Source organism: Motacilla alba, chromosome 23, assembly GCF_015832195.1.
Source record: "Motacilla alba alba isolate MOTALB_02 chromosome 23, Motacilla_alba_V1.0_pri, whole genome shotgun sequence".
Lineage (NCBI taxonomy): Eukaryota > Metazoa > Chordata > Aves > Passeriformes > Motacillidae > Motacilla > Motacilla alba.
In genome coordinates, this window is record NC_052038.1 from 4,025,667 (window position 1) to 4,050,504 (window position 24,838).

The 24,838-nt window shown below is 50.2% G+C and overlaps 3 protein-coding genes across 5 annotated transcripts; all 3 read left to right on the forward strand.

Moving 5' to 3' along the window:
- Nucleotides 1-2,758: 2,758 nt before the first annotated feature.
- SFPQ (splicing factor proline and glutamine rich) lies at nucleotides 2,759-17,671 on the forward strand. Of its 3 annotated transcripts, none has more exons than XR_005259644.1 (12): nucleotides 2,760-3,514; nucleotides 3,863-4,051; nucleotides 4,146-4,447; nucleotides 4,557-4,652; nucleotides 5,947-6,143; nucleotides 6,422-6,506; nucleotides 6,799-6,916; nucleotides 7,132-7,180; nucleotides 7,261-7,382; nucleotides 10,000-16,366; nucleotides 16,662-16,736; nucleotides 17,597-17,671. XR_005259644.1 is itself a non-coding variant. In XM_038160564.1 (11 exons), the coding sequence occupies exons 1-10, from the start codon at nucleotides 2,891-2,893 to the stop codon at nucleotides 16,340-16,342; spliced, it is 1,803 nt and encodes a 600-aa protein (XP_038016492.1). In that variant the 5' UTR covers nucleotides 2,759-2,890; the 3' UTR covers nucleotides 16,343-16,366; nucleotides 16,662-16,736. The 3 variants fall into 3 exon arrangements, 1 of the variants encoding a protein (XP_038016492.1); XR_005259645.1 differs by having other exon boundaries at nucleotides 16,322-16,366; nucleotides 17,597-17,670; XM_038160564.1 differs by lacking the exon at nucleotides 17,597-17,671 and having other exon boundaries at nucleotides 2,759-3,514; nucleotides 16,322-16,366.
- Nucleotides 17,672-19,798: 2,127 nt separating this feature from the next.
- On the forward strand, nucleotides 19,799-21,564 carry TMEM35B (transmembrane protein 35B). Its single transcript, XM_038160584.1, has 3 exons — nucleotides 19,799-19,961; nucleotides 20,809-20,989; nucleotides 21,081-21,564. Exons 1-3 carry the CDS (start codon nucleotides 19,854-19,856, stop codon nucleotides 21,209-21,211), a joined length of 420 nt encoding a protein of 139 aa, XP_038016512.1. The 5' UTR covers nucleotides 19,799-19,853; the 3' UTR covers nucleotides 21,212-21,564.
- A 789-nt stretch (nucleotides 21,565-22,353) lies between these two features.
- On the forward strand, nucleotides 22,354-24,523 carry LOC119710983 (platelet-activating factor receptor-like). Its single transcript, XM_038160571.1, has 2 exons — nucleotides 22,354-22,632; nucleotides 23,510-24,523. The coding sequence occupies exon 2, from the start codon at nucleotides 23,519-23,521 to the stop codon at nucleotides 24,521-24,523; it is 1,005 nt and encodes a 334-aa protein (XP_038016499.1). The 5' UTR covers nucleotides 22,354-22,632; nucleotides 23,510-23,518.
- The last annotated feature ends 315 nt before the right edge of the window (nucleotides 24,524-24,838 follow it).

Sequence of the window (24,838 nt, forward strand, 5' to 3'; positions counted from 1 at the left end):
GACATCCAGAACTTTGGGCACCTCCATGTCAGCCCGATTCCCTGTCTTATTCCTCTAAGGTCTTTTCCTCATTAGTCACAGACTGCTTCTTACCATGGCTTAATTCAATTTTTAGATCAGTTGTACAGTATGAAAAATCCTCAGAATTAGTAACACTAGTGTTATTTTTAAATAGATTAATATTTTGAGGGCAAGAAAGGTCTGGAGTTCTTCCTTTTTTGCTTCTCTCTGTGGCCCCTATTAAACTGAACAAATGTATGTGTGCACTGAACATCCCAATAAACAGATCAACGTAAGGATGGAGAAATTCCTCGACTCTTACTCTAAGTGTCACAGAGAATTTCCAGTCTCAGATATATTTGTTTACAGTGGAACATACTGGGAAGAACATCCCAAGATTTTTTCCTCAGTGCCTGTTTTTATACAAAACCAGCAGCTGCCCAGCACAAACACTTACAAAACAGGTGATTGTAAGCAGAGGCTGTTTTTACTTCAAGTCCTGCTCAGGCATCAGTTTTTCTCTGATTTGAAGACCAACATAAACATTCAAATTGCAGCTGCAAAACATGGACTCTTACCCTCTACTAGATCTGGAGAAATTCAAAGCCACTTTGCAGATTCCAGATCAATTCTACAGATTCTTGTAGAGATTTTTCACTGAGTCATAGAACCACAGAATATCTCGAGTTGGAAGAGACCCAGAGGGATCATTGAGTCCAACTCCTGGTCCTGCCCAGACACTCCATCAATCCCCCTGCCACAACCCCAGCCCTTCCCTTGGGTCCTGTCCCTGGTCACACCTAGCAGAGATCTGAGCTGGCCCTCACTTTTTCTGTTCTGATCTTTGTTGTGCCGATTTTTGCAGAATTAGGAGAAGAATTATACTCTTTATTTCTTTTGAAGAATGATAAAAACCAGTAGAAAATACAGTTCCCTTATACCTAATACACAACACAGGCAAAATCAACCCTTTTCCACTCAACATTGTTTCCTGAAGAGACAGATCCAGATGTGACAGCAAGGCGATGCCAGTTGTTAGTTCGTGATAAGAGCCAGTCCCAAATTTGTTCTTGCAGTGATTTAACCTCTGAGACACCTCGTGGTGGAAACACTCACTGCCGGCAGCAGGGCCACGGCCAGAATCCATTTTAAAACAACCTGGAGTTGCCATCCTGCAGGCCTTGGAAGTGGCTGAAGTCCCACAGCCAGTATAACATTGATTCGGGGCCAGAATCAATCTGTGGCTCCTTTATTTTTTTGTTTAAAATATAAAAAGCCAGAGAGAGATTTATTTTATTGCTCTCCTATAAGGAAAGGCTGGGAGAATTGGGATTGTTCAGCTGGCAGAAAAGACTTTGGGAAGAGCTGATTCTTTCCAATACCTGAAGGAGCTGACAGGAAAGATGGAGAGAGACAATTTACAAGGGACAAGGGGGAATGGCTTCCCAGTGCCAGAGGGCAGAGATGGATAGGATATTGGGAAGGAATTGTTCCCTGGGAGGGTGGGCAGGCCCTGGCACAGGGTGCCGTAGCTGCCCCTGGATCCCTGGCAGTGCCCAAGGCCAGGCTGGATGGGGCTTGGAACAACTTGAGACAGTGGAAGATGTCCCTGCCCATGGCAGGGAGTGCAGCAGAATGGGCTTTAAGGTCCCTTCCAACCCAAACTACTCTGTGATTCCATGATTCAATCAAGAATTGGCCTTTGACTTCCCCAGGGTATCAGAAATATTTATGCAATTGATGATGTTTTACCACAGCACTACCACAGTTCCAGGTCTGTGAAATTAACGTGGGACTTTCCCTTGGGTTTCACACGGAGTTTGATTTTTTTTTTTTTTTTATTTTATTTCAGACCTGAAACTGAATGTGAAACATTCCTGGGAGCTTGAGAGGGGGATGGACGGAAACACTGCTGAGAGGAAGGTATAAAAACGCCGTGCTGGTGTCGCGTTGTTTCTCTGGCGTGGCACTGCTGAAACCAGGGACACTGAAGAGCCGGAATGTGCCTTTGGCGTGTTTTCTGTAATGGAACATGGAACGTCGGGACTGTGTCCACTACAGTCTTCGTACAGCTGCTTTATTTTTCACCTCAGAACGCATCGTGGACATTTTGGGGAGCTGGCATCGCTTTTTCTTCGCACCAGGCTGTGTCCTGCTTTCCTAGGGCGTCTGGAAGGTAACTGCGGATCGCTGTTCCCAGATCGGGGCTCTTTTTAGGCGCTTCCCTGCCTGACTTTTCACACAAAACACACTGAACGTGACTCCCCACGCTGGCGCCGGGCTTCCACTACCACCCTCGAATGCATAAACCGGATATTTTCTATCACAGATTGGGTTTCAAAGCAGAAGCGAAGGTTCCGGCCGCGCTGAAGCAGCGAACTGTAATTGAAAATACGTTTATTTGACATTTTTCCAGCCGCGGCCAGGGTTGAGTGCGCCCTGAGGGGCCGCGCAGCCGGGCCCGGCCGCGCCTCCGCCTGACTGACAGCCGAGCCAGCCAATCACGATGCGCGCTCCCGCCGTGACTTCGCCTCCCGCCGCTCAAACTGCCCAATCAGCACGCGGGGGGTTAACGGACCGTCCCGTGCCAACGTCGGCGGTCAAACGCGCCAATGGACAGAGGGCAGGCTCGTTACCAATGAGATCAAAGAGTTAGCGGAATTGCGACACGATATTGGTGGCTTGGCTCGTCAGTCACCGCCGCCGGTGCCGGTGGTTGGCTGGTGGGGAGGAGGGGGGCTTCCGGGGGCGGGCATACTATATTAGGGGCGGACAAAGGCGGCGGCGAGGCCGTGCAGCTCACCGCCATTTTGCGCAGCGGTCGCTGAGCAGTAGCAGCCGCGGCGGCCGGAGCTCTCTTTTCATCTCCGCCTCCTCCCTCCGCTACACCATGTCGCGGGATCGCTTCCGTAGCCGTGGCGGCGGTGGCGGCGGCTTTCACCGGCGTGGCGGCGGTGGAGGACGCGGCGGCCCCAACCACGATTTCCGCTCTCCGCCGCCCGGCATGGGCATGGGACAGAACCGGGGCCCGATGGCGGGCGGCCCGCAAGGCCCGGGCGGTCCGCCGGGAGGAGGCCCGAAGCCCGAACCGCCGAAGCCGCCCACGTCCACCTCTGCTCCGCCTTCTTCATCCTCCTCAGCCTCCGCCACCACGGCGGGACCCACCGGCAGCCAGGCGGGAGCGCCTCCGTCCTCCGCGCTTCCCGCGGGGCAGCAGCCACAGCAGCAGCCGCCAGTTTCGGCTCCTTCCTCGTCTCCTTCCGGCGCACCGCCGCAATCCAAGCCCAGCCCCAGCCCCACACCGGCCGGCGGCCCTAAGAAAGGACAAGGACAGTCTCCCGGCGGCGGCCCCAAGGGGCCGGGCGGCCCGCAGCAGGGGCCCCACAAGGGCGGCCCAGGGCACCGCGGCGGGCCGGGCGGGGAGCCGCGGGGCCGCGGGCAGCAGCACCAGGGTCCGCAGAGCCTCGGGACACAGCAGAGCTCGGGAGACAGGAGCGAGAAGCTCTCGGACGAGGTGAGTCACGGCCCCCCCACACCTCCCTCAGGCACAAGATGGCGGCGGCTCCGCGCGCCCGCGCCGCCATCTTGAGGGGAGGAGCGGGGCTGAGGCGGCGGCGCCTCAGCGGGATGCGAGCGGTCCCCGGTGTCAGGGCGGCCCCGGGGCTGCGGTTTGCGTTCCGTCGCCTTGCCCGAGGCTGCGGTTTGGGTCTCTTCGCGGTGCCACAGGGCTGCGGTTTGGATCCCCTCGCAGCGCCCGGGCGGTCCCGGGGTTGCGGTTTGGGTTCTCTGGGGGTCCTCAGGGCTCCCCGCGATTCTGTGCGTAGCATTCAGTGATAGCTCGGTCTGGTCTGATTCTTTGTAGGGGTTTAAAGCGAACCTCTCTCTGCTGAGGCGGCCCGGGGAGAAGACGTACACACAGCGCTGCCGATTGTTTGTTGGGAATTTGCCTGCCGATATCACAGATGAAGACTTTAAAAGACTGTTTGCCAAATATGGGGAGCCGGGAGAGGTTTTTATCAACAAAGGGAAAGGCTTTGGATTCATTAAATTGGTAGGCATCGGTGTTGTGTGTTCGTCCGTTTCATTCTCGCGGTGTGGTGATGTACAGCTTGGTTTTCTAAGGCTGGGTTTTGCACTTCCCCCAGGAATCTAGAGCTCTTGCAGAAATCGCAAAGGCAGAGTTGGACGATACCCCCATGCGGGGCCGGCAGCTCCGCGTTCGCTTTGCCACTCACGCCGCTGCCCTGTCGGTGCGGAACCTCTCACCCTACGTGTCCAACGAGTTGCTCGAGGAGGCTTTTTCCCAGTTCGGTCCGGTGGAAAGAGCTGTTGTGATTGTAGATGATCGAGGTAGATCAACAGGAAAAGGCATTGTTGAGTTTGCATCAAAGCCAGCTGCAAGGAAAGCGTTTGAACGGTGTACTGAGGGGGTGTTTTTGTTGACAACGTAAGTACTTTGTCAGGATCTTTTACTTTTAAGCTGAATAAAGACTGTAGGAATCTAGTTTTTCAGAATAAGGGCTTTTAGAGGAGTAAAACGAGTATTTTCTGTTCAGCACTCCCAGGCCAGTTATTGTGGAACCACTGGAACAACTGGATGATGAAGATGGTCTTCCAGAAAAGCTTGCTCAGAAGAATCCGATGTATCAAAAGTAGGCACTGTCTTTTGATATAAAGAGGGCATTAATGATGTTTTAAGTGGTATTGTCCCTAGTGCTGAGGACTATGGAAAATTTTTCAGAAACAGGCTTTAGATTTTCGGTTGTATTGCCAGTTCTTGGGGTTTTTTTTTTGTTTGTTCATAGTTGAAAGTAACAATGGTTTGTTTAGTGTATTCACTAAGTGTTACACAAGCAGTTTTCTACATTGTAGTACAAAGAAATAGCAGCTTGACACATGGTTTTGGTGTATGTAGAAACTTGAAAAATCAGACTTGAACTGTTTCATGCTATTGTTAAAAGCTGTCATCTCCCTTAAGGCATGTCTCGGGTTGATGATCCCATGGGGAGCTTGAAAATTTACATTCATGGTTTGAAATGAGAAACAAAGTAAAATTTTAACTCGTTCCCTGATTTGTATAAACTTGTTGCATGTGGATTTGCCTTATGAGCTGACTGCTGGCATAAAGGAACAAAGAGTCTAGAGGAGTATTAAAGAATCAAGGGAAATCTTTTCTGAAACAGCAGTTTTGTCTTAGAATCTGTATATTAAACCTGTTGTAGGGATTTTATAGTTTCCCAGATCACAAAAAAGGAGTGCAGGGAGGGAGATCCAGTCAGTCTTGCTTGGCTTAGAAAGAGCTCAAAATTCCTTCCTTTAATCAAAACCTAAGTGGTTTTAAAGGCAGCTTTGAGAACAATGTGGATTAACCCAGTATTCCAAAGTTGGAATAATTCATATTGGCAATGCAATGAAAGCTTTTGAACTCGGTAGTTTTGTTCCATAAATGGCTGAATTTTAAATTGGGGTTTATTTATATGACAAAACAACCTGTTGGCCCTCGGGCACTTTTATAACTATTTACCTGAAAGTGAAGGCTGTTCTTTGCCTTTGACACAGAGTGCTTTGGCACTGGAAAACCCCACCTTGCTTGTGCCTGCTTGGGCCAAGGCCTGTCTTTTTTGAAGAATTTCCACCTGCAGTTGTCAGCAGTGAAGTGTCTAAAGACATTTAAGAATGAGGCAAACAAGCAGGAGCTCTGAAGATTTGCTTGGATGTGATGGTGCAGGAGTGTCCACATGTGCTGTGATAATTATCTGTGCTCAGTGCTGTTGTCTAAGTGTGTGAGATGCAGCAGTTCCATCAGAGCCATTGCTCTCTCCCGTGGCTGTGAGGTGCTCTCAGGGTGTCCTCGATGTTCCCTGATAATTCAGTTATTTTGCTTGTGATCTTGTATTGACCTTGAGTTTCCAGGATGGCCCACTCTGAGTATCTTCCTTTCTGCAGGGAAAGAGAGACTCCTCCCCGTTTTGCTCAGCCTGGCAGTTTTGAATTTGAGTATTCTCAAAGGTGGAAATCTTTAGATGAAATGGAAAAGCAGCAGAGAGAGCAAGTGGCAAAAAACATGAAAGATGCCAAGGACAAACTTGAAAGTGAGATGGAAGATGCTTATCATGAGCATCAGGCAAACCTCCTGCGTCAAGGTAACGGGTTCTGAGTTCTTACTGTCTTTATGCTTTGAATGCTGGCTTAAGTGTATGGCTCTTTAATGGTTGAGTGAGGAAGTCCATGCTTCTGACTGTGAACTTGAGATTGTCACAGTTAAAGAGGAACTGGTAGTTTTTTGATATTTCAGTGTTGGTAAGAACGGTGATACTGGAAGGTTCTTCTCTGCCACAGTGCAGCTGAGGCAGGTGTAATTCGGGTGTAGTTAAAATGAGACCTTGTGTGGAAAAGCTGCTCACAGGCTTCATTCCTGCAGACCTCATGAGGCGCCAGGAGGAGCTGAGGCGTATGGAAGAACTTCATAATCAGGAAATGCAGAAACGCAAGGAAATTCAGCTGAGGTTAGTTTGGCTTTCATGGGATTTTATTCAAAGTTACATTTACCTTTTTCTTTTTTCAATTACTTACATATGAAAGTTTTTATTTTTCAAGAAACACCATTGCTGCTTCAGTTTGTGTTTGCGAAATTGAACTCCTGTGTAAGTTTCTCCTTAAATATTTTGACATCATAGAGTATTTTTTTTTTTCTGAAGTGTAATCCTTCAGTGCCTTTACATTGCTGGAGAAGTTGATGTTAGTGTGTGTTCAGTGTGCTCCACTCGTGGGGTTTAACATCTGCTTTGTGGTGACCAGGCAGGAGGAGGAGCGTCGCCGGCGGGAGGAGGAGATGATGATCCGTCAGCGGGAGATGGAAGAGCAGATGAGAAGACAGAGGGAAGAGAATTATAGTAGAATGGGTTACATGGATCCAGTAAGTGGCGTCGTGGTGGGTTTGGGTCACGTTACCACGCTCAGGAATTTTGTAGACGTATTTTCAAGATGGCTCTGTTTGCTTCCTTTGGGTTGGCGGTTGCACTGTGTGTGTATGGGCAGTGGCAGGAGTTGGCTGTACGTGTGCTTTGTCTCCTGAAAAGTTTGGGTTTTGGTGATTGATTATCCAAGTTAAAAGTTGTTTCTTCTATGCAGAGGGAGCGAGACATGAGAATGGGTGGTGCTGCCACAATGAACATGGGAGGTAAAGAACCTTTCAAGTAATTACTTTGTGTGGCTAATTTAGAAATTGTCAGAATATGATTATGTATTTCTCTCTCTTAGATCCTTATGCTTCAGCAGCCCAGAAATTTCCACCTCTGGGAGGTGGTGGCGGCATAGGTTATGAAGCTAATCCAGGAGTTGGCCAAGCAGCCATGAGTGGTTCTATGATGGGAAGTGACATGGTAACGTATCCTGTGGTGGCTTTAGCTTAGCACAAGGGAGTTGTTGTGGTTGGGAATGAGTTCTCCAGTGTTCGGATGGTTGTGGAAATGTCACTGTTAACTGCTGACTCTCTTGTCAGGTGTTTAACACAGGACAACGTGGCAGTGTGTAGCACTAGAGTAGTTGATGACCTTTATGGTAGCTTACACACTCAGAAATTGTTTGTGAGTGGATTCAAATGTGCTCTTAAGCATATTTGCAATTAACTGACTTCATTGGACTTTGGAAATTCTGCGTCACTGTTAGGCTTGGAAGGATTTTTTATGAATTCTAGAGAATCTGACAAATTTCATCAAAATACTTAATGCGGTAGTTTTTCAGTAATTTGCTGTTCTGTATTGATGGACAAGAGATATTTTTTTGTTCTCCTTCCCAATGTGTCACACTGTTTTGGCCCTTCCAAGCCTAGGTAGGCTGGATGCATGTTGGTCTGGGTGTGCTGTTCAGTCCAAAATCTGCGCTCAGGTCTGTTCCAGCAGCAGATAAACTTAAATTATCTATGGTAAACAGCATATCCCTTAGTCTGTGCTGATGTTGCTGTAGAAGAGCAGAAGTGCTGGTTTTTAGCTTCAGGCATGTTCCAGCTATCCTGGACTGTAGCCGTTTGTGGGTCCTGTCTCCCAAAGGAATGCTGGCCCGGTCTGTTTTCCTGTGTTGGGCATGACACAAAGGTAGAGCCTGTTAAAACTGCAGCATATCTCCTGTTCCGAGGTATGTTTCCAAACTGTACTAATTCCTGGCACACTACATGTGTGACTGGGCTTGGAGCCTGTTTGGTGTTCCTACACTGAAGCACCACGGATGCAGATGACAGAGGTGTTTGATGGGCAGGATGGGAATCTGTTGGCTTAGGTGGCGATACCAGTGTGCTTTCACCCTCCTGAAAGGGTGTACACTTGCAGCACAAGCTGAACTAAATGATTTTTGGGTGGGTTTAGGCCTCTGCCTTAATGAGCTGAGCTACCATAGTAGCTTGTCAGAAACCTTCTGTTTTATCTTTTTGGGGAACATATCTTTGGAATGGTAACTTCCTAGAGCATCATTGATTGAGTAGGCAGTGCTGTTGGCCTTAAGGTACCTCAATAACCTGCTGATACATGAGCAGTTCCTGAGCTTCCTGTGAGCAGTTAGGCAGTGTGTGGTGGATACTATGTACATTTTTCTCCTGAAAACCATGGTAACAGGTGCATGTTGAACTTGTGTAATACCTGAAATGTGATCTGGTCAAAAGATGTGACAGTGAGGTGGATTAACTGCCTGGAGTTTCTCAGCTTGGGGATCTCTGCCACACAATGCGGTCACAGTTCCTGGGCTGATACCTTTAAGCAGAACTGGAGATGAGCTGAAGCTGCCATGAACTAGGCAGAAATAACCTAAGTAATATTTGTGAAACTCCTTTCTTGGAAGGATTGATGCTGACTTTCAGAAGTCAGGAGCTCTGAAGTGTGCAATTTCAGTTGCAGATAGTTTTTGTAACAAACCACCTACCATTGTTCTGTGACTCGGTAGTGGGAACCTTGGTTGAAATGAAAATTTAAAGCTCTCTTTGACCTCATAATGTGTAACTTCTGTAGGTTGAATGCTGATCACACCTAGTAATACAGTAACTGAACAAAGTACATGCAACTAGAGGTGCTAGTAAATAGACCTAAAGCCTCTGCTTTATTGCAGAGTAACTTAGCTGTTACACCCTGGTGTGAAACCTTTTCAATTGCTGTGAAGCTGTGAATTTTCCAAGAGCTTGTGGTGAAGGTGGGGTGGGAAGGGAGATACTGCCTGGATGCACACAACCCTCTGTGCATAGCTCTAACTGGAAACACTGAGTGCTTGGAACACGTTTTGCATCTGATGCAGCACCAGCAGCTCCGGAGTACGTTGGGTTTGAACAAGTGCCAGTCTTTGCTCGAGCAGTTGCGTTGGTTAGGTAAAGCACTGGTCAGTAGCTTTTTTCACATTTTTTTTTTTTCTTCTTGCAATGCAGTAGTGCTCACAATGAGTTTTGGTACTGCCAAAGGCCTCTGCAGTTTAGGCAGCAGACCGTAGTCTTAACCCCATCTTGAAAAGCACATGGTCTCTAGACAGCACATGCCAGTCCTGGTGAGTAGGCATTCTGTTACATTTGATGAATGTCAGCTCCCGCTTCAGCCAACTGGAGCTGCATTCTCTCATTAGGCTTATTTGGAAATGACAGTGATGTAATCTGAGCTTTTACTGCACTAAAGGTGAGACGTTCACAAGCTATTTGCATTAACTTGGTTGAAAATTTTGCTAGAGCTCATTTGGAAAAGTTGTTAATTCACATCTGCACTAATGCTTACATTTCTAGCACTGCAGGGAGGATCTGTTCTTTGTAACAGATGTATGAGAATGCATCAAGTGGGAACATACCTCAAGGCATGTATTACAATAAACTAATTTTTAAATTACCCTTTTTTCCTTTCTATGTTCCCGGTACCTGTGGATCGGCTCAATGGTGATTGTATCGACGAACCTTGACTACGGAACCTTCTAAAAATATATACTTAACACACATGGACATCAACTACTTATAATGAACTGTTAATTCTGTTCCAATAGCGTCCTGAACGCTTTGGGCAGGGAGGTGCGGGGCCCGTGGGTGGCCAGGGTCCTAGAGGAATGGGGCCTGGAACACCAGCAGGATATGGTAGAGGGAGAGAAGAATATGAAGCCCCAAACAAAAAGCCCCGATTTTAGATGTGACCTGTAGTTTCATTCCAGTTTGTTTTTGTCTGTCTTGTTTAGACACCGACTTCTTAATTCTTGCATTTTAGTAAGAAAGCTACGTTTTTATGGATGTTAGAAACTTACTGACCTAATATTTGTAAGTGGTCTGTTTGGGCGAGTACAATTTAATTATGTAATGCAGTGTTTCAAAATCAAATTTAGCTGTTTTTTTGATGTATAACGTCCCTAACTTGATGGCAGTGTACCTTGTGCCACTGAATTCCCAAAGTGTACCAACCTTTTTTTTACTGTGCTTAAAATAAATAGAAAACTAAATGTAGTAACTCTTCTTGCCAGTCGTGGTTAAACAAACGAGGCCAAATACCACACCTGCCACAGTAACCTGAGAGCCTCGAGCTGAGGTCGGACCTAGACCAGGGTGTGGAACTGCAGTGAAGAGTGAGATCTCTTCCCACAGTGCCTCTCTAGCCAAAGATTGGGTTAAATTGTAGCCGAACTTTGCAGTAGGTGCAGATTTTTTGAGCAGTAATTGTGCTGCAACAAGGAAGCAAATGGAAATCTTACAAATGCTGTAAGATACATTATTTAAAGCTTCACTGCAAGCAGTACCAGTAATGAATTCCATATTTTAGCTATGGGTGGTGGGATGGTAGCACTTACCACCCTGGCAGTTACTGCTTGGAATCTTTCAAAGACTTTAAGCAGAAGACTAGCAATGGTTATTTTAAAATAAATTCATAGAATGCCTTGTATTGGCTGACTTCCTCACTAAAGGATTGTTAATGTGATATTTATATGCTCTTAAGCTGTCTTGAGATTACAGGATCTGGCCTTGCTCCATATTGTACACCTGCCTGAAATTGCTTGGCAAAAAGACCAGAAGTGTTACTCGAGTGATTAAGGTTAATTTGCTTATGTCCTCATGCTAACAGTGGACTAATTTGCCTAGTTCAGAATACAATCATCTGTATTATGGGGACTGCAGGAACTATTCTTAAATTGTGTAGCTGGTGGGCAAATCCGAAAATCCTGTATGTAAAATACAGCAATCAGCTTGCTTGCATGATGGTTATCGCTTTTTTATTATTGATGTTTGGAGATAATGCTTCAAAAGTAGTATCTGAATCTGGAGTTTTAAGAGTTACTACTACACAGTGCAAATAAACTCCCTTTAAGGTTCTTTTTGTAGAAGATCTGATGAATTCGTTAGTTTGCTGTTCATTTTATTTAGCCCCAGAAGAATTTCAAAGCATTCTGGACTCATTGGTAAGGTAGCTGCTTTGCTTGTTATTACAATGTACCAGGTAAACTGGGAACGTGACTTCCCAGTGTCAAATGCCTCAGTGTTAACGCAGGACACATCAACCTGCTTGGCACAAAGTAGGTAAACTTAGCTTGGCTGTACCTTCACATGATCCCCAACCACCTGAGTTCTGTGAATAGCTTTAATCTTCCCAATATCCTTCCATTCCTCGTGCTGAGCATTGGCCAATTCTAAATTTTCTGCTAAATTTTCCCTGTGCTTTAAACCTAAAGTGTCAGATTGCAGGGTTTTAGGGTACAGATGGCTGATCCCTCTTGAAGTACTGTTACCCCTGAAATGCCAGAATAGCAAGTTGGGAAATGCTGATACAGGTAACACTGACGTGGGACACGAAGCTCACTAAAGAGTGATTCAGCTCGTTTGGTGAATGCTTTTTGTTTACCCAGAAAAGTTTGGGGGTTGATAACATGCTGCAACAATGAATTGCTCTTGAGGAGGAAATTCTAAATTGGCAGTTCCTAAACTGCAGCCCAAGTATTTGGAAGTTACTTGTATTGGCTAGTTTACAAACGAGCAGTATCGATGCAATTTGCATTATTGAAGCGGGTTTAAACGTTATCTTTTCTGGAGGGTGTTCATGGGACACCCTCAAAAGGTGAAGGTGTCCGAGGTGGGGAATTCTGAACGTGATCATTAAATTAATTTTTTCAGTTTATTTTTCAGATTACATGTCATTCTTTATTAAAAGAGATGCTGGTGCATATCCTAAAGTATGTTCTTTTATAGTTCTGTAACTTGGAAGAGTGAAGGATGCTGCTGTCTTTGTACCTTACAGAGCTTTTCTTTGGGTACCCCTGTTTTGTACGTAAGCTACTGTTGCTAGGTATTAAAATAGCTGAGCTGCAAAACCATGATTAGTAAATATATTTGAAAGATTTGGCAGTTTTCAAAAGATCTGAAAGTTTGGTTAAATCTGGCTTTGTTGTAGCTGCATAAGCAGAATTTCTAAAACAAGTTCTGCTTTGAGTTGCATGTACTAAACAGGCATATGATGAACTAGCCAACTTCTTTTCAAGACCTTTTAAAGATGGTGTCTTAAAAGCTGGCAAACATGTCAACTTCAAAATCTGATAAAAGTTACTAAATGTGGGAGGCAAGAAAGTGACATTCCTTTGATCTATTCCTATGAGGTTTTGGACTTCTTTCATAAACTCAGATTTATATAATTGAATCTTCTAAAATCAGAGAAGTGCTTTGCTGGTCAGACCTGTTTTTGGATGGTCTGGATCACATAACATTTTTGTACTGGACTTGGAGGACATTGGCTGTTGCAATTTAGCTTGTTTTATCAAAATTGAGCCCATTTTGACACTCAGAGCTCTAAAAACTGCAGCAAGTAGAAACTGGTATCGTTACACATATGTCTTCACACTTTCTCAGAAATGAATACAGAATAATCTTACCTTCTGGCGTAGATACACTAATCATTTATACAGCTGATGAGAAATTGAAAATGCTTTTGAGATTTTGTGGTATTTTTGTGGTAGACAAAATCTTGGCTTCTCCTTGGCAACCATTTACTCTGTGGCAGCAAGTTCTTGCTGGAGTTTGAGACTGCAATTTACACTTTAAACTAGTGGCCTGCTACATAACTGCACTTAGCCAGCATTTCTGCAGTTCATAACTGTGAGGAACGTAGTACCACAAATGGCAATGGACATTAGGACCCGGATGTAGTATTCCTGCTTGCTCCAAGATTCTCATTGCCGACTGCGTACAGGTAGGTAACAAGCAATATCATATAACTTGGTGACTTTCTATGTAATCTTATACTGTGGGTATTCTGACATCACACTTCTGACTGTGGAATTACAGTGCAGCACTCCATACCTGTATGCTGAGCTCGCATCAAAGCTGTGTGGTTTTCGGTTTGAAGCTTTTGTCTCGTTCAGAGACAACAAGTAACTTACTGTGGTTCTTAGCTGAGGATTTCCAGACCCGATTCCTCTGTGCTTACGACTTGGCTTGGGTGGATTTTTCTTAGTTCCGATGTAACGAAGATATTCTTAAATGAGCTCTGTGGGGAAAGAGGGAATGTGATCTTACGCTCAGCTGAGTAGTTGACAAGGTGCTCTCAGTGCCTGCAAAAGAACACGTTGAAACTTTCTGTAGTGATGAAGTTGGCCCATCTGCAGCTCATCCTTGTGTAGAGTCTTGCTTGGCTCGGTGGGGATGTGTTAGTAACCACTGCTCTTGCCTCGTGTATGCTGTGTGAGAGTCACCTCAAGCTACTGGTACAAGCATTTCTGAGACTGATCCAGAATATTTTTGAGGACATAAATGAGTGCTTGATTGAATATCCCTGTGAGTTTCATAGAGCTTATTGGACATTGCAGTAGTCTTTTATTTTAAACTTTGATTGACAAGCCTGATATATTCCTCTGCTTTAATTGACAGTGATGAGATTCTGTACTTCTGCCTCGTAGAGTCATCTTGATAGTGTAATGTACAATTTCATTTTTCATCAGTCTTGGGATGTAATTCTAAACTCTTCATTACTAGAACTCCTGACTATAGTGTTCCAGGATTAACATGCTTACGTTGCTAGACATCCAGACTTGCTGATCTCCAGCTCTTTTGCATTAGCTCTTGAACCTGAATTTCAAGGTCCCTTGTTCCAGCGAATGATCTGGCTCTTGTCTGATACTCAGTTTTATTTCACAGGTGTTGTAATGTGTTTTCCCTTGTTCTGCAAAGTTCTGCTTTGCATACTTGTTTCTGGTATTATTGTCACTTCTGGACCCTTCTTTGTTACCTTCCAGGCAGGACTCTTGCTGGTGAACAGGGATCTTGCTGGACAACCTTACCCTCCGCTGTAGCCACCTTTCCATGTTCCATTGAACCCTTGAAGTAGCAGGTGCACCATAAGTTAATTACAACAGGTCTTTGGTTACACCACAGTCGGTGTAGCCCACGCCAGCTGGTCACACAGTGACACCTTGTCACCAAGTCAGTTTGGCTTTTCATGATGGTTTACCTTTACCCGTGACTTGAATCCATTTTGTGATGGCTTATCCTTACCTGGGACTGGGATCCAGTAGCAAACCTGCTGGCAGCCACTGTGCTGTCAGGTAGCAAAACTGAATTAGTGATCTTAAACCATTGCTCAAGATCTGACATAAGTTTTTCCATTGTGCTCTGGATACTTGACCTGCGGGAATGTCATGGAGGGGTTATTGGCACATCTGCCTCATTCTACGTACTTGAACTAAGCAGGTTTTTGACACTCTTGGAGCAAGCAATTTGTGACTGAAACCATGGGGCTCAAACCAGCTCTGGCTGCAGTAATGAAACTTGGTGTGGTAGCAAACTTAGTCATGTCTGCTCTAAGTCAGTCTGTAACAAGTGGGTACAAGAAATGACATTCAAGTGCTTGCATTGTGTTTCATCTTGGTTTTATCTGTGTGTGAAATACACTTTTTCTCAAAAGCTTACCTGAAGCTCAGAAGTGTGGTGTCAGAATACATCTGCGTACTGCTAGGCCCTCCGAGCAGAGCCTGGTGCTGGCAGGAGAGCACAGCACAGCGTGGATGGGGCTTTATTGTAACATTAAGCATACAAAGTGTTGATTTGCTTGCAGTTCTCCCCATAGCTAAACACTGAGGCCTGTGAGTAGTTTTAGGACTGGAGCAGTACTGGGGTTGCATGTCTCTGTTAATCATTGCCAGCTGCAGTGACATGATCAGGAAGGCCAGTGTTCTGTTCCATTATGTTCAATGAGGCTGAGCATGTTGGGAAGGATGCATCCAAGTATGCTGCTCTGGGGAATCACTTGGCTTCTTCCACTACCAGCAAGTTTTGGAATCGGCTAATTAGCTTCAGATTTTTTTTCACTCTCCATACCAGCTAGTGGGGCTGTTAAATAGCTGCTGCCTGGAAAAGGAAAAAAGGGAGGATTGGCCTTCTCCCACCTGTGTCATTGCTGCTAGGTAATGATTGACACGTTAGGACTTGGCTGTGCAATCCCGCAGTGGTCTGTGAACACCCCATCTCTATAAATGTTGCTTCTGAACACCAGTACTGAAGAGCTAACTGGGGAGGGCTGGGAGGAGCGTGGCTAGCAGGGAATCTGCAGCGTTCAAAGGATGCACAAAGATATAGTATCCCTTATGCATGGTGTTTGTTGCTATGGCAGAGAAAACAAAACGTGCATAACTCTCCTGCTCCCAAGGGCTGTGAGGAAACCCAGGTGGGTGGTGGGTTGGAGACTAAAGGCTGAAGTTGTCCCTGCCTGGTCAGATCATGCTGTGCCCATGGTGGGATCTGCCTCCCAACTGGAGCTGTGCAGAGCCTTGCACCACATCCCCAGCTCTCACCACTGCAGGCTGCCCTCAGCTATAGTAAAGGGAGGCCTTGAGGAGGGAAGAACTTGCTGAGGATAAAAGCAGTGACAGTGCCAACCTCTAGCGTCTGCCTTTGGCTTCTGAAGCACTTGCTCGACTGAAGAGCACGAGAGCTCCAAGAGGCCAGGACCACTGCACTCCCTCAGGAAGGGGAAGAGAGAGGGCATCGCTACAGGAGACAAATAGGGTCACAGAGTTGAAGTAGCTGACGAAATTAAAGCCTTCACATAAGGGATAGTATACCTCTGGCTGCAATCAAACCTCACTGTGCTCAGACTGGGGTTACGGTTTGTGCTCAGGGTGCAGTTCTTCAGGCAACTGCCTGCATATTCCTTCAGCTCTTGATGAGTGTTGAGGCTAGCCTATTTCTGCCCCTTATTCTTCCACGTAATAGTTTGGAATAATTGATAAGTTCCCCCTCATAACTAATCAGTCCATGTATGTTAAAACCTTATTTTAAAGTTAGTTTTGAAATGGTCACAATTTGCTGTGTATGACTCTAATAACTTCAGTTGTTATCCTTTAGGTGAAGATGAAAGCTGAGTGACACCGGAGTGCTCATCCACTGGAAGTAAGTATTTCTTTTTTGTCCTGGATGGATGAAATAAAAAAGGTTTTTGGACACTTGCTGTTCAGTCACTGGGTACCTTTGAATTGGGGGACACGGAGAAGTTGGGGTGAATGGATACATTAAATGTGTAGGGTAGAACACAGTTCCTGCTGTCACACTGTGGGCTTGAGCACCCTGACTCCACCTGGGCTTGATATCTTGACAGCAGCAGCTAAAAATACCTTTCTAGACGTGGGTTTGTACAAAAGATTTCAAAATCACTTGGGGGTGTAATAACTTGGGAATGTTTTTCCAGTTGAGGAGTTGAACATGAGCACATCCAGCACGGTGCCCAGTGGTGTGTGGAGGGACCAAGGGAGCAGGTGGACAAGTAAGTAGTTGGTGTCCTTACACTGCTGTGAGGGCTCTGTAGCCCATCACCCTGTGCTGGGTTATGTAATTCCTGCCTGAAACGTGTGATTAATCTCAGTTCTAGATAAAGTTTCTGCATCTTGCTTTTGTAGAGCCAAAATGTAACCGTTGTCTGAGGCTTTTCAGCCCCGCAGCAGCAAATAAATTCTGTCCTTTGTGTGCAGCAGGTGGTCAAACAAGAAATGACCATTCCTGCACTCAGGCTGCAGTTGGTGATTGTCAGCATGGGAAAAGGAAAATAGAACAGCTGCTTCTCAGATGTTAATTCAACTAAACCTTGTTAAAAAGCTATTTGCTGAAATACTTTAACAAGGAATTAAAAAAATAACCTGGAGTATAAATCAGCATGTATAGGAGTAAAGCAAATAGCAGTTCAGGGAAGTAAACCAACTTCCAGAGCTGGAATTAATGACATGTTCCCTCTAATTTGCCACTAAACTACAAGGGGAAACTTCAGCTATTTAAAATCTTGTTTGAGGAGCAACATGCTGAGTACCTTAACTCGGGAGTCACAGGTAAGTAACAATAGAGCTGTAAAGTGTGAAGCCAGTGGGATTCAGTGGGTGAATTCCTGTTGAATCCTCTGTGGTTTGTCACTGCTCCTCCTTGCTGTGGGGTAGGAAAAAAACCAAAGCCATATCTGATCTTAAAAATACACGAATTCTGTTCTTTTAATCTAAAGTCTGATGTGAATACTTGAGACTATTTGGCAGGCCCGTGGCCTGTGAATCTGAATGGTGATTCCATGTCATGTAGTTTCTGCTGTTGTTTTCTGTCTTTCTTTCAAGATCTTTCTAATTGTGTGCTTTGCACTTGCAGAAAAAGAAGTCTGAGTGCAATGAAGAGGAACCAGGAACATACAGCTTTTAAAAATAAAATATTTAAATATTTTTTATAAATTCCTTCTGTTTTATTCCAGAGGGTATTCAGTGAATAAGCAGTCTGAGAGTGTGGAGTGGTATGGCTGGATCTGAGAAACACAAATTTCTAGAAACTTCACTTATTCCTTACTCCCATTTTGTGTGTTAGATAGTTTGTACTGTAGAATCCCACGTTTACCTGTGCCTGGTTGGTTTGTAATAACTTTCTTGGTGATGACTGTAGTAACTAAGCCTGAGATGCCAAGAGTTAGAGTTCTCTAAAACCCAGAGCAGTGCTGGGTTTAGCTGTTGCAGCACAAATTGCAGTGGTTCACGTTGCTTCACTTGATGCTTTGGCAACTGCCCTGTGGTTCATGCTGTCACTGATTAAATACAATCCTTTGTTCAAATATCAAGTTGTTTAAGTGGTGAAATACACCAATGGTGGCTCTGCTCATTGTAGCAGGGTTTCCTCCTGCAGTGGCACAAAGAGTCATCAGCATTTGGCTGGGGCCTGCTTTGCCAGATCAGAAGCATGAAAATAAATGGATTTTCATGTGGCAAAGTGGTATGAAACGCTTGAGAGGGGTCTGAATGCCTGGGAGTGCCTGTGGCCGGGAGGGTTGGTGCTGCATTAGGAGCTGCTGTTGTTCTCTCTCAGGAAACCGGGTGCTGGTTGAGGGCAGTCTGAGGTGTTTCACTCTGATTTGATGACTTTGTGGTATTGTGTGGATCCTGAAAGAGCTTCAGTGAGGTTTGTGGCTCCTCAATAGCTGCCCTGCAGGGGCTGGGGTTCAGTGTCTTTGTCTCCACAGCTACTGCAGCTTGTGCAGCGTTTTTTTCTTCAGATTCTGTTATTTTCCAGTAACTTGTCCTCATTTCCACTGTTGCAGCACTGGCTGCTTCCTGTGAGAAAGTGTTCCAGCGTTCCATGTGCTGAGCTGCATCTCCTCAGCTCCCTGCTACGAGCTAACTGCAGCCTGTGTCCTGTGGGGACAGGATGGATTTTCCCTGATGCTGCTCTTGGCTGTTCCCATCACCTGAGGTGTCCTCTGCTGAGGCTGACACCTTGTTCCACCAAATAGTTCATTAAGTAGCCTCTGTAATCAATAAAAGATCAGAGACTGAGAGCAGATACACTTGAACAATATCCTGGGAGCAGTATGTGCTGCCCTGATCCCGCAGCCCTGCGTGTGCGCTGAGCTGCTGCACTCATTTTTTCAGGTTTTGATGTTTATTTTTTAATTCCTTTGTAACCAAGGAGCTTTCCAAGCCGTGAAGGCCTGGAGCCTGCCCTGGCCTGTTGCTGTCATTGCATGGTGTGCCAACCCTAGCTCCGAATCATGTTGAGCAGCTGAAGAATCATGTGCTGCCAGGAGTAAAAATAGCGTCACTGCCCCTGGCCGCTGTCCAACCAGTGCCTGTGGCAGCCCCTGCAACCGGGTGGCCGAGCTGGGGCCGGTGCTGGTCCAGGCTGGCCGTGCTTTCTGTGCCCCACAGCGCTTCCTCGTGCCTGGAAAACACTTCGGGCTCTCATGATTTATTGGCATTAAAAAAAATATTTCCACTTGAATTACACAAGCGTCAGCGCCCGCGGCTGCCCTGGGCCTGGCTCTCGCCGATGCCGAGCTGCCGTGCCGGGGCGCTCGGCCCGTGCCGCTGCTGGAGCAGCGCGGGCGGTGCCGCAGAGCCCGGGGGAGCGCGGCCTCCCTGGGGCCAGGGCCCCCTCGCTGCCTGCCCCACGGGCTGCAGCCTGCTCCGGAGCTGTGCCCGGCACTGCCCGTGCGCTGCCTGCCATCGGCCTCCGGGCCCCTCGCACCCCAAGCCGGCCGGTGCTGCCGTGGATCGCCGCTGCTCACAGAGCCCACGAGCCCCCAGCTGCGGGGGGGTGGGAGTTTCCCTTTTTCCTCCGGCTCTGTTTCGGGAGAGGACGTGTCACAGCCTGGGGGGTGACGCTGCACATCAGCACCCCTGCCCCCGGCAGCCCCCAAGGGCTAGGGGGTCCCTGAGCCTGCGGGGCTGGGCAGGGACTGGAGCGGGGCCGGGCTGGGAATGGAACGGGGCTGGGCACGGAACGGGGCCGGGAATGGAACGGGGCCGGGCTGGGCACGGCGCCGGGCTGGGAATGGAACGGGGCTGGGCACGGAACGGCGCCGGGCTGGGAACCGGGCCGGGCCGCTCCGCCCCGCTCCGCCCCCGGGCCCGCCCGTCCCGCCATGGCGGCGGCCTTCACCGCCCTCCGTGTCCTGCTTGGGCTCTTCTTCTTCCTCACGGGCGTCCTGAAGGTCTCGGACTGGCTCTCTGCCGACCTGCACCGGCACATGGTGAGCGCGGCCGCGGGCTCGGCGGGCTCGGGGGCCGCAGGGCCGAGCCCGGGGAGAATGAGCAGGATGGGGGCAGTGCAAAGAGCAAAGAGCGCTTTGGCTTTCAGGGCTGAGCTCCGGGGGAAAGGAAAGGAACAGGTTGGGGTGTAGGGCTGAGCCCCAGGGGAAAGGAAAGGAACAGGTTGGGGTGTAGGGCTGAACCACAGGGGAAAGGAAAGGAACAGGTTGGGGTGTAGGGCTGAGCCCCAGGGGAAAGGAAAGGAACAGGTTGGGGTGTAGGGCTGAACCACAGGGGAAAGGAAAGGAACAGGTTGGGGTGTAGGGCTGAGCTCCGGGGGAAAGGAAAGGAACAGGTTGGGGTGTAGGGCTGAGCCCCAGGGGAAAGGAAAGGAACAGGTTGGGGTGTAGGGCTGAACCACAGGGGAAAGGAAAGGAACAGGTTGGGGTGTAGGGCTGAGCTCCGGGGGAAAGGAAAGGAACAGGTTGGGGTGTAGGGCTGAGCCCCAGGGGAAAGGAAAGGAACAGGTTGGGGTGTAGGGCTGATCCTGTTGTGGTGTGGGGCTGAGCCTTGGGTGAGAATGAGCAGGTTGGGATTACAGGGGTCAGGGTGGAGTGCTTGGGTACGAGGCTGAGCCCTTCATTGTGAGTCAGCCAGAGTCCCTTGGAGTGCAGGGCTGATCCCCTTAGGGTGTGCGGTTGAGTTATTTAGGATGCAGAGCTGGAGTTATTTAGGATGTAGAACTGATCCCCTTGGAAGACAGGGCAGGGCAGAGCAGACACACTGGAGGGGCTGTATCTCCCCAGCCCCAGGCTCAGGGCTGCTTTGCTCTCCTCCCACCCTTCCCAGGCATCGGAGTTCGTGCGCTTTGCCAAGGTGTTTCCCCTGAAGGACCTGGGGTTTGTGCCAGAGCCGGGCAGGTACCTGGCGGCCGTGGGCTGGGTGGAGGTGACGGCCGGGCTGTTGCTGGCATTTGGGCCCCAGCTGCTGCAGGAGATCAGCAACTTCATCCTCAGCGTCGTCATGATCGGTGAGAGCCAGCGGGCGCCCACTGCCCATTGTGGGGTCTTGGGACACCCGTGGCCAGAGACCCCCATTCCTATGCTCTGCTCCTCGCCCAGGTGCCATCTACACGCTGCTGGCGCTGCAGGAGCCGCTGGCCATGTGTGCCCCAGCCACCGTGTCCCTCGGCCTCCTCCTGCTGCTCAACATCCGTGGGTACCCAGCTGCCCCCCGGCCCAAGTTCGAGTGACGAGAGGCGGGAAGGACAGACAGGAAGGACAGACGGCGCGGCCGCTGGGGAGCGACGCCTCTATGGTGTTTTCAGGGACGACGTCGCATCCTGCAGGATAACTTGCTGATGAGACACAGTGTGTCCTCTCCTGCCTCTGCCAGTGACTCTGGTGCTGGTTGTCCCCGCACTGTGGGACCTGGGCTGCTGCTGTGGGATGGTGGCCATGCCACTGCGATGCTGCCGTGGCACTGCTCCACTGCTGAACTCGCACGACGTGTCCGGCTCTTTCCAGTGTTTGGCTACACTAAGCAGGGGCTGGCTCTGCTCTCTTGGGGGCTTTCAAATTTTGGAATAAAACCTCTTGTTTTTAATGTTTTGCCTCCCCGTTTATTTCTGCCTCCCTCCACGCTGAGCCTTGGGGGCTGAGGGGATGTCCTGGGGCAGGAGGACCCAGTCCCTGGGGACAGTGCCTGGACACAAGGCCTGGGCATGTGTGGGAGCTGGTGCAGGAGCTGGCACAGAGACAGATGGACAGTGGGGAGAGCCCATCTGGGGTGGGATCCCTCAGCCACCCACAGCCCCCCAACAACGTGCCAGGCCCCTTGCTGCACACCCAGGGAGTGACAGGAGTGAGTGCCCAGGCAGGCATGTGTTTTTTGTGGATCTTGCTCCCACAAGGAGTCACCCTCTGCCACCCCAGGTGGGCACAGCACACTCGGGATGCACCACAGTTCACCTGAAGTGTCTCCCAGCAAGGGGGCTGGGATGGCTGGGTGAGGAATCTGGCTGTTGGGATGAGCAAGGGGTGTAAGACACCCCTCTTCCCCTAGTGGGACCTGAACTACCTCGGGGTGACATCTTTGGTGTCCCAAAGGAACACACACAAATTGCAGGGCCACACAAAGCAGCGAGTCAGATGCTCACAGATCTTGGGGGGGCCTGTAGGGCTGCTCCCCTTAAAACCAGCTTTGAAGCCAACAAAGGCACAAAGAGCCAGGGGGAGACAGATTCCTGCTTTGATCCCTTTGGGGCATCCCTCTTCTCCCCAGCTGCCGGCTGCAGAAACTTGACCCTCTGCTGCTTTCATCCAGGCGTGGGTGGGAGAAGGGCCCTGGGAAATGGTATTAGATGTGGCTGGGGGCACGGGAGGGGGTCAGCCAGGCCAGTACTGGCCACTCCCACACGTCCCCAGCCCCGTCAGCCGGCGCAGGGGATCTTAGGGTGGCTCCAGCAGGGAATTCCCCATTACATACACACACAGGTGCTCTCCCCGCTCCAGCTGCTGTCCCACAGGCACTAACACACAGCGGGGCTTGGGATGGTGGGTGGGGGTCAGGCAGCCCCTGCCTCCCACAGCACTTAAAGCCGTCCCCAGCCTGGCTGGGTCAGAGTGAGGAGCAGCCAGAGGGGACGGAGCCGCTCCTGCCTGACCCGACGAGGTAAGTAACAATCGTGGTGTGGGTGAGATGGAGCATTCACTGTGTGTGTGATGGGGAAGGAGGAGGAAAAGGGGACCACTGAGGGATTCAGAGGTTCCTTTGGGATCCAAATGAGGTCTCCCAGGCTCAGTAGCTCGTGCTTTCCGTGCCTGAACCCGGGGCTAGGTGCTGCGTGTGCCGAATCCAGCCCTGCTGTGCTGGAAAACACCAGCTGGTGACTCAGTGCCTTCGTTGGCGAGGTGTGGGCAGGCAGTGATGGGAGGTGAAATATCTGCAGCCCTGGATACAGCCACTGCAGCACAGTGTGCTTTTCCATGGCCAGGACCGGAGACAAACCCTGCTGTGCAGGACTGGGGGGCGTGGGGGGATGCTGGCCCCGTGTCTGTACCCCCTGTCCCTACCTGGGTTTCTCCATTCTGCAGCTCACTGAGCCAGTCAGTGACTTCCTCATGCCTGGCTCCATGGGGAATTTGGGGTGCTGGGAGAGGGCTGGGGTGGGTGGCCCCACAGGCACGTGCTGTGTGGGAGGTGTTAAGCCCTGCAGCTGCTGACTGGAGCCAGTGTGGCACCTTCGGGTGCCTCCGGCTGCAGCTCTGTCCCTTGGCTGTGCTGCAGCTGTGCCTGCCACTCCCTGCGAGCTCTAGCTGGGCAGTTGACAGTGGCCTTTAGGCTCCCTTGCTGTGTGGGGGGACAGAGCTGGGGTCTCCTCCTCTCTTGTGTACACTGAGCCCCTCCAGCACACGATGGCATCCCGGCAGGGCTCTGCCCCCAGTGCCCAGCAGCTACTGCGGGTGCCAGCCAGAGAGGTCGTCCTGTCCAGGTCAGCGTCCCTCCCCTGTCCCTAAGGGCTGCCACTGACTGTTGCCCATCTTTGCAGGAGCCCGGGATGAACGGCTCGGTGCCGGGACCGCTGCTGGTGGAACACCCCGGCGAGTGTGTGCCCAACAACCCGGTGCAGTTTGTGCTGGTGCCCATCACCTACTGCCTGGTGCTGTGTGTGGGGCTGCCGGGCAACCTGGTGGCGTTGCTGGTCTTCCTGCAGAGCGGCAAGGTGAGGAAGGCCATCCGCATCTACCTCATCAACCTGACGCTGGCTGACATCCTCTTCAACCTCACCCTTCCCCTCTGGATCCACTACTACCTGGCTGGGGGGGACTGGCTACTCTCGGAGGCCACCTGTCGCCTGGCGGGGGCCGCCTACTACCTGGCGACCTACAGCGCCATCACCTTCATGGCCCTCATCAGCTTCAACCGGTTCTGCGCGGTGCGGGCGGCGCGGCGGGTGCTGCCGCTGACCGGGCCCCGCGGCGCCGCGCTGGCCTGCGCCCTGGCCTGGCTGCTGGGGCTGGGCTGCGCCGTGCCCACCCTGGCCACCCACCAGACCTTCCCCACCCGCGCCGGGACCACCGCCTGCTTTGAGCAGCACGGGCGGCAGCGGGGCTATGCCTACGCCATGGTGGCTTTCTTCTCCGCCGCCTTCCTGGTGGTGCTGGGCACCTACGCCTCCATCGCCCGGGCGCTCTCGGTGCCCGCCGCTGCCTCGCCGGGCTCCCACCGGCAGCAGGCCCGTGCCATGGTGCTGGGGATGCTGCTGGTCTTTGTGGTCTGTGTGGCCCCCTACCACCTGACGCTGGCCCCCTGGGTGGGCAGCCGGCCCCCCGCACCGCTCTGTGGGCCCCCCGACACCCTGGATGTGCTGCACACGCTGAGCGTGGCCCTGCTCAGCCTCAACAGCTGCCTGGACCCCGTCGTCTACTGCTTCTCCATCCGGCGTTTCCGCGCCGACCTGCATCGGACCCTCCGCAAGCTCGGCCGGTGCTTCCCGCTTCCCCCGCCGGCCCCGCCCGGGCCAGCGCCTGGCGCCCGAGCATCCTCCTTCACCTCCTCCTAGCGGGGTGGGCACCAGGGTCCTGCCCCCCCTGCCCCGGTGCCACAGTCCCGCTGGGACCCGGTCCCTGTTGCCAGGTGAGGGATCGGGAGCAGCGTGGGGGGAGCTCTGGCTTCGTGCGCTCCCCTCCTCCCACCCCGCTCTGCTCTCTGTGCATTCCCACGCGCCCGCAGCTCCTGCTCAAGCACAGATCCTGCCCCCCGCATTGCAGGCACTGGGAGGGCGTCACTGGCACTGGGAGGGTGTCACTGGCACTGGGAGGGTGTCACTGGCACTGGGAGAGTGTCACTGGCACTAGGAGAGTGGCACAGGCACTGG

Excerpts from the sequence above, each read along its gene's own strand:
- TMEM35B (XM_038160584.1), top strand. The coding sequence starts at position 19,854 with ATGGCGGCGGCCTTCACCGCCCTCCGTGTCCTGCTTGGGCTCTTCTTC. Across the intron at positions 19,962-20,808 it reads CCGACCTGCACCGGCACATG|GCATCGGAGTTCGTGCGCTT; the intron begins GTGAGCGCGGCC and ends CACCCTTCCCAG. Across the intron at positions 20,990-21,080 it reads CCTCAGCGTCGTCATGATCG|GTGCCATCTACACGCTGCTG; the intron begins GTGAGAGCCAGC and ends CTCCTCGCCCAG.
- LOC119710983 (XM_038160571.1), top strand. The coding sequence starts at position 23,519 with ATGAACGGCTCGGTGCCGGGACCGCTGCTGGTGGAACACCCCGGCGAG.
- SFPQ (XM_038160564.1), top strand. The coding sequence starts at position 2,891 with ATGTCGCGGGATCGCTTCCGTAGCCGTGGCGGCGGTGGCGGCGGCTTT. Across the intron at positions 7,181-7,260 it reads TGCCACAATGAACATGGGAG|ATCCTTATGCTTCAGCAGCC; the intron begins GTAAAGAACCTT and ends TCTCTCTCTTAG. Across the intron at positions 7,383-16,321 it reads CTATGATGGGAAGTGACATG|GTGAAGATGAAAGCTGAGTG; the intron begins GTAACGTATCCT and ends GTTATCCTTTAG.